This window comes from Mesitornis unicolor, unplaced genomic scaffold (assembly GCF_000695765.1).
Source record: "Mesitornis unicolor isolate BGI_N332 unplaced genomic scaffold, ASM69576v1 scaffold2056, whole genome shotgun sequence".
Taxonomy (NCBI): Eukaryota; Metazoa; Chordata; class Aves; order Mesitornithiformes; family Mesitornithidae; genus Mesitornis; species Mesitornis unicolor.
In genome coordinates, this window is record NW_010190053.1 from 273,563 (window position 1) to 281,876 (window position 8,314).

General features: G+C 39.4%; 1 protein-coding gene across 1 annotated transcript; it reads right to left on the minus strand.

Moving 5' to 3' along the window:
- Positions 1-4,692: 4,692 nt before the first annotated feature.
- On the minus strand, positions 4,693-7,785 carry SNAI2 (snail family zinc finger 2). The gene is made up of 3 exons (XM_010186260.1): positions 7,573-7,785; positions 6,459-7,004; positions 4,693-5,538 (listed from the first exon to the last, which is right to left on the minus strand). Exons 1-3 carry the CDS (start codon positions 7,649-7,651, stop codon positions 5,357-5,359), a joined length of 807 nt encoding a protein of 268 aa, XP_010184562.1. The 5' UTR covers positions 7,652-7,785; the 3' UTR covers positions 4,693-5,356.
- Between the last annotated feature and the right edge of the window lie 529 nt (positions 7,786-8,314).

Consider the following 8,314-nt stretch of genomic DNA (forward strand, 5'->3'; position numbering starts at 1 on the left):
AGTGAAGAGGAACAAGGTGACCAAATTGCCAAATAGGTAAAAACAACACCACTGTGTGTTTTCAATTTATTTTTTTTAATCTCTAGCCTGGTTTGGCTATGTATCCCTCAGAAAAGACAGAAATGAAAGTATGCAATTAGGCTACACCACAGCTTCAAAGAATTTGTTAAGCCATGTTTCATACAGTATCTCAAAAAGGATATGGCTCTGCAGCAAAAGGTGTGCATCCCCTTAAGGAACCCATGCCACGTACTCAGCTGAGGCTGCACTCTGCAAGAGGACAGGGCAAATCTTTCTCTCCTAGGAAAGCACAGTCCCATACTCCACATCCTTCAAAGTTCCTGATGACTTTGTATAAGTTTGGAATGAATTAATTTTTTTTTGAAGGGACAGATCATGCAAAGATAATTTTTGTTTGTACTCTACTGTTACAGCTCATACAGTTTCCACAGCCTTTACACATCCTACCAGCATCCCATCAGAAACTGAGTGATATTTCCACCTCTATCCATCTGCAGTGCAGAGCCCAGTTCTGGGCTCACCAGTACAAGGTAGACATGAGAATACTGGACACCAATGAAGGACTACAAAGATATTTAAGAGATGACCATCTCTCACATGGGAGGGACTTATTAATGTGTATAAATACCTGATGAGAGGGTGTAAAGAAGATGGCCAAATTCTTACTGTTGCCCAATGACAGGACAAGAGGCAGTGCACACCATCTGAAATTCAGAAAATTCAATTTAAACATAAGAAAAATCATTTTTTTACCATAAGAGTGACTGAGCACTGGCACAGGTTTTTCCAGAGAAGTCATTGAGTCTCCATTCTTTGAGACATTCAAAACCCAACTGGACACAACCTTGGTTAAACTCATCTACTGACCCTGCTTTGAGCAGAGGGGTTGGGCTTGGCAAACTCCAGAGGTGCCTTCCCACCTCAACTGTTCTGCGACTCTATGATTTCACTTGTTCTTCTTTCTTGCAGCTGTCATTTGATACTACAATATATGCAGGTTGGCGTGTGCTTCTTACATTCCACTCTTTATATTTCTGTGAACCAGAATTATAATTATATATTTTAACAGTTAAAACTCACACTCCAAAGAGACTAAAACAAACATCTGGGACAGCTAATAAAAACCAACACTAAAGTAGTGTTGCTCAGCATCAAAAATGTCTTATTCAAAAATAAAAAAGCATTTTAAGATGAAATATTGATTTACTTATGTGGCAGGGAACATCAGCTCTAGCACAAGACATCAGAATTAAATTACCAGATTTCCCATTGTCCTCCCTTTTAAAATTGAAATTACAGGATCTTTAGGGTGCTTCTTTTTTATATGATTTTGTGGAGCTTAGAGTACTAGATCCTGAGCTTGCTTGATGATAATAAGAACTATAATAACCCAAATAACAGAGTAAAATACAGAAGACAGATTTAATGATGCCTTAATCTGAGAGGTACTTATTTTAACCCTTTAGTGAGTACATAAGATGCTTTTCTCCACTCCACATTAGATGGTAGAATAATTGCAGTGCTTTGAGTATAAATGTCTAGTTTGTTCTGTCTTCCTTTCATGCACATCTTTCTTCATTCTGCAGTCTCTGAGATGAAGAACATGACCAAATGGAAGCAAGGGAAAAGAGGAAACCAGAATTAATCTATTATTGCCTTCAGCCTTGAGAAACTCATACATTTCACTTGTAACTGCACATGTCCTGTGGTGGTTCAGCTCTTGTCCACATGCTGAAAGTACACTCAGGAGGTGAAAGCAGATTGCCAGAACATCCTAAAGGAAAGATCTATTCCTCAATTCCTATAATGGGCAATCATATAAGCTGACAGATATGCATTTAGAGATTTGGAGTAACCTCTGAGCAAAAGTTCCTTCCCTGGATGAACCAATGTTAAACAGCTCATTAGTGAAGAGGAAAAAAAAAGTATGAATCATATTGTATATATTCTGCTATTATTCAGGTGTCTTTAGAGAAGAAACTGGTCTTTTAATAGATTAACTTTTCACTTAGAAGAATCACATTTAGCACTGGACTCAAAAATTAAAAGCAAAAGAAAAAAGGTGAATGATTACAGGAAAGAACAATGAAGATATTTGGAGTGCGGTAAGCATGTGTTCCTAAGAAAGATTTAAAAAGTTGATTATTTGGATATAGAATGAGAGATGTTTTGTGGGAAATGTAGTGCTGGCCAAAGAGACTTAATGGGTAGATTCACTGTGGAGGGAGCTTTTTCATCACTTTTGAGAAAGTCAAAGGAGTCAACAACCAGCAGTCTAGAACAGAATTCAATTTACATTGATAAATAGCTTGTGCAGGTACAGAAGGGCATTTCTAGAGTAATGAGGTAAAACTATTAATGGAAATTGTTTAGTAGAAACATCCTGACACAAAGCAGTCTCACAGGAAAAGCATAGAAACTCAACTGCCTGGGATGTTTATGCTGCAACTGGATGGAGAGCTAGGGATTTGTGATCGAGCACTCTGTTTCAATTAAAGAGATGAACCAGAAGAGCTTCCAGCCTTTCCCATCTTTGTATTTTATGAGTACAGGTGTTACAGGCATGCAAAGTAGCATATCTTAATTGTCATCTCCAAATCAGACCAGTTCCACTTGTGTTTGGTTTAGCATACTGTGTTTTGATGAAGTTTTCATCTGATTTCCCTTAAGGACAACAGTAGCATTTCCACTCATTCAACCAGTCAAGCTCTTATGCTATTTCATTTACTATGAGTGTAGAGAATTTAAAATGTGAATTAAAACAATGGAAAAGCCTTTGTGACAGGACACAGGAGAGCAAACCTAGAACTCTGGCAGTACAAATAGTTGTTAACTGCCACAGCTTTACTCATACTCCAGTAAACCTTGCTCTGGGAAGAGAAAGCTGCACGAAGAGCTTCTGGAGCCCAAGAACTTCAAAGCAAATGACATGGAAGTGCAAATCAATAGAGTACCCACATGAAACTTTTCAAGGGTATTTGATGCCTTCATGTGTTCATTTCAAAATGTTACCACACAAATTCCCACTAACCCTATCTTTTTTGAACTCTCTAGCTATTTCCTGAAGAAAAAAACAACCTAGCAGGTCCTAGGAAATTATTTTTATAACCATGAGATTTTGTCAGAAGATGCTTGGAGACTATAAAAAGCTTCATTTGAGATGATCTTTTTACAGTATTGTACTTCCCGTGGGGAAGAGGTACAAAACTTCTGTCATGTGCCTATTGCCTACGTTACTTCAGTGTAGTCCTGCTGACTTCCCTTCAGTGCAGTCCTGCTGACTTCCTCTTCTGCAGGACTCAGCTAGAGGAAACACAAAGCATGCATGGACTGTTGTCTTATTTTGCTGAAATGTACTCTTTTTCAATAAATGTGCACCTTGTGTTTATCCATCAGTTACACTCCTGTTAAACTGTTGGAATTTTGTTTTTGTTATTGCTTGCTCCTGCTGGTACCTGATGTAGACATAGCAGTCTTTAGACTGGATGCCAACTAGTGCTTATCTAGTTTTTTAGCTTTGTACTTTGTTAAAATAGCGTTGTTTTGCACTAGTCAGCAATGACGAGACATGATTTGTTGATGCTGTAAAACTTCTATATAGTTCAGGTCATAGAGTCCTTAATCATATAATCTGAAGAAAAATATTTCTACTTTTTTTACTGAATAATTCTTTCTTGTTATATATTAGCTGATACACATTCACTAGACAGTTCTGATATGTAAGGTACTTTAAAGATATTTTTATTAATCTTTCTGAAATGGCCATATAAAATATGTCATACTGTGACTTGACTACCCCTTTAAAAGCGCATCAAGCAGATGTTACTGAACTCCTGTAAGGCTCCACTCACTTCAGTGAACTTTGGATCAGGCCCAGTTTTCCTGATGTCAGTGTCTCAGAAAAAGTGCTATAATAAGGCTGCTCTAATAGCATCTTTTCAACTGTTAAAATGCAAGAAAAGAGTTTCTTTTGAGTATTTTTGACAAAATATATTTCACAATGTTGTCATACTGTTGCAAGTAGCAAAAAAAGCAACAGTGTTTTTAAGTACTGACTCTAGAAAAATGCTCTGAATGGTTTTAAATGTTTCAAAACAGGACCCGTGGTATATTCCTTTCAGAACTTGTGAACTAGGGATTTGTATCTGAAATTTACCTTTATCTTCATTTGGTCATGTAGAGACATCTGCATTTTTCTATGTTCCAAAGCCTTGATAAACCAGACACTTGTTTTCTTTAATTAGAATAAACAACAGAAATCTTACTTAAAAAAGTTTATTGTAAAAAAGTGGCTAGAAAACAACATAGATTTCACTTCACACTTTCTTCAAGTTATCTATAGATGCTGCTATAGACAACAATTCACTTTCATTCATAACACATTCAATCATATAAAAATAAAAATATTTACATTATGTCCACATACTTTACAAAATCATCAATAAAAAGGCACTTGGAGGGGTAATGCTGAAAATATTGCATTTCCTTTGTGCATTTTAAAAAAATAATTGTCAAACTCCCATGAACCCCTCTCTTGCACTTATTCCCGTTTTTTAAAAAAGATTTAAGTTTAAAGTTTAATTCAATATTAAAAGATGGTCAAGCATGCACCAGGAATGTTTGAAGCTACAGTCTTTTTTTTTTTCTTTTCTTTCCTAAAAAGAAGGCACATGCGGTTAATTTGTGGCTTTCAATTTTTCATACATTCTCTTACATGTTTTTTTTCCTTTCTTCTCTTAATTATACAGACTTAAAGCATTTCAGATCATTAATGAAGGCCTTGGCTTCTAATAAAATAAAATAAAAAAAACACAGCAATGAATAATATTAAACATTTACTAAGGTAAACTCGAAATACTTTCTAAGGCACCTGAGATAAATGGTGTCTAGCAAAATTCACTTGGGTAGCATTTTTATTAAAAGTTCCACTTAAAACACTGTTTCTTTGGTTGAAATGGTTTGGCAGGAACATACTGTTAACTTTGCAGCCTTTTCTAAGCAAGAAAAGACAACCTACATTTGGCTTCATCTATAAAGAAAGTTGATAATGCTTCTTCCTTTAGTTCTACTTGAAATGTCATGCATGGTGTCTTTCCCCATATTTCAAAATTCATGCTTAAGAGTGCGAATGTGTAACTGAACAGAAACTACTGAAAGCTCATTTCTACTGACATTCTAAGTTCTTCCACTAGTTTGGTTGTTTGCTTGCTTGGTGGTGGTTTGGGGTTTTTTTTTGGCTGAAAAGCAGACAAGAAAACGCCTTTGGATTTCCACTTATCATCTGGACCAGGAGTGGAGAAATGCATGGAGTCCAGGTAAACATCGACTGCATGACTCAGTGTGCTACACAGCAGCCAGATTCCTCATGTTTGTGCAGAAGAGACATTCTGGAGAAAGTTTTGGAGCAATTTTTGCACTGGTACTTCTTCACATCCGAGTGGGTCTGCAGATGAGCCCTCAGATTGGATCTGTCTGCAAAAGCCCTGTTGCAGTGAGGACAGGAAAATGGCTTCTCTCCTAAAAAAGGAAACATTGAGGAAAAATAGGATAACACTTGAAAAAAAAGTATGTGTTTAGGAGAGGTAGAACCCACTTTTACCCTAAGAAACAAATGAATAAACAAAAAATATTTATTATAATAATGAGAGTGCAATAAAGGCCACAGATACAACATCTTTCAGCACTGCTGACTGTACTTGCAGAACTCAGCCTTTTCAGAATGTGCTGCATAGTGCAGGTGCTGACACCTTCTGCATCTACAGGTGCAGGCAGTACTTTTAGGTTGGGCTTCTCCTAACGTTTCAAAGTAGTTTCATAGAACTTTTCCTGCTTAGCACTGTGTGAATTACTGGGGAGAAGGGCTTTGACTGAAAAGCAGCAAACAGTGGTACAGTCATTACATTGTACCCAGTGTTAAAATCAAGTTTTTGCTTCAACAGAAAAAAAAAAAAATCAAGGTCTCTTCAGTGATGATGTGTTCTTAATCCTTAAAGACTTGTGATAGCGCATGTAAAACTTGCCAGTTGCTTAAGGGGTCAGAAAGCAGCCCCTCGTGCATTGCCTTTCTGTTTTGCTGCTTGACCTCAGAGTCAGCTGGAGCCTTCTCAAAGTTTCCCAAGATTGAAAGTTAACGTAAAATCCTTAAAGCAAAACTTTCAGCCAGGAGTAATGGGCTAAACCATCCTAAAATTATCAAAGGAGCAAAGCTGATTTATGTCAGTATCTGTCTTACAGTGGTAAGACCATGCAACACTCTCCTCCCACCCCCCCCCAAGAAGGGGAATTTAGCCTTTTAACAATGCATATGAAATCCTGTGGATACATTTCAAGGTTAGCAAAGAAACACTGATGCTTTTTCCACCTGTGGAGAAAAATAGCAAAAAGGCATCCTGATGTTAATAGCAACAAAAACCTGCAATTACAATGGTTATTCTTACCAGTGTGAGTTCTAATGTGTCCTTGAAGTAGCCAGGGTCTAGAGAAAGCCTTGCCACAGATCTTGCAGACACAAGGTAGCGTGTGGGTCCTGATGTGCATCTTAAGCGCTCCCAGGCTGACATACTCCTTGTCACAGTACTTGCAGCTGAATGATTTCCTAGACTGGGCATCGCAGTGCAGCTGCTTATGTTTGGCCAACCCAGAGAAAGTTGAATAGGTCTTGTTGCATAAACTGCACTGAAACTTTTCAGCTTCAATTGCATGAGGGTCTGAAAGCTTGGACTGGATTCTCTCTTCTTCATCGCTAATGGGGCTTTCTGAGCCACTGTGATCTTTGGAGGAGGTGTCAGAAGGTGGAGGTGGGCTGACTCTTCCCAAAGATGAGGGGTATCCAGAAAGTGGAGAGAGGTCGTTGGGTAAGGGAGACGGTAGCAGCCCGGTTGTAGTCCACACAGTAATGGGATTGTAAGCTACTGAGCTCAGGATCTCTGGCTGTGGTATGATAGGGACTGGATAGCTTTCATACAGATATGGGGATATAATCACTGGAAAAAGAAGAAAATTTCAAGGTAAGAGAACCAAAAGTATTTCAAAAGGCAGTAAAATTAACATTTGGGAGATTAAAAGGTGTATAAATTAAGCACTCAGTAGGGTCATCTGCATATACGGAGCATTAAGGAAATACTGCTTCATACATATATTCTGATGGGTAGAGACAGTGCCCTTGAACAGCAAAATCACAGTTGGAGACTCCCTTCAAGGCAGCATGCCGTTTCTAAATCTGTGCAGCCTGACACAATGAATCGGTGAAACTTCCTGACGGGTCTGTGTAAAAGTTTCAATTCCAACACCAGCAGATACAGAACAGGAAAACTCAAAAATCCTCTCTAAGTAACTGAGTTCAAGTGGCTGAGCAAACTTTATGTTTCATTCTGGGCAGCACTGACGTATTTCTCAAAACTCCCTCCTTGTAAGCAAGAGAAGAAAAGAGCTAGCAATGGACTAACCCATTCCCTCAAGATCAAAAAGCAATCCCACCCCTCCTCAGCACTGCCACGCAAGGACCGCAACCTCAGAAGTGACGCGGTGGCATTAGAAATCTTCTTTTGTTACCTGTATGAGTGTCCAGTTCGCTGTAATTCGGCTTCTTGGATGAATTGAAATGTTTCTTGACCAGGAAAGAGCGTGGCATTTTGGATGCAGGGCTTTCTCCTTCTCCCAGGCTCTCCTCGCGGGTGGGTGTAACGGTCCCGGGGCTGGTGTGCAGCACAGACACACACTCAATCACTGCGAGCTCATCGGTCCCTGTCGCGACACCCGCCCCGCGCAGTCCATCCACTGCGGCCGTGTAGTGGCAATGCAGAGGCGCCTTGAAAAGTGCTGTAAATACCCACGAGTCAGGTGCAGGGGGGAAGGGTTTGCCGCTCCTCCAATCACTCGGGGATCTTCTCTCAAGCACTTTTCCAAACAGGCTGGCTTTTTTTTTTTCTGTTCTGGGAGGGCTCTCTGGCTGCTGGCAGGAGGGATCCAATCCCTGCTCCCAGGGTTTGGGTCGGGTTTCAGCTCCTCCCGCTGGAGACAGCTGTGAGCGGAGGAGCCGGCGGCGGGCAGGGCGCGTTACCCCACTGCAGCGGGGGGTGCGGTGCTCTGCAGCGTTTGGTGTTGGTCAAAGTGCTTAAAAAAAAAAAAAAAGGCAGTTTACTGATTCAGCTGAATTATTTTTTTTTTCCTGACAGAGATCTGGATAAGTCACAGGCAACGAAACGCTTTTTTGAAAAAAATCTTCCTTTTAAAAAAAAAAACCACAAAACACCAACCAAAAAAACCCCCACCAACCAAAAACCAAACAAGTCTG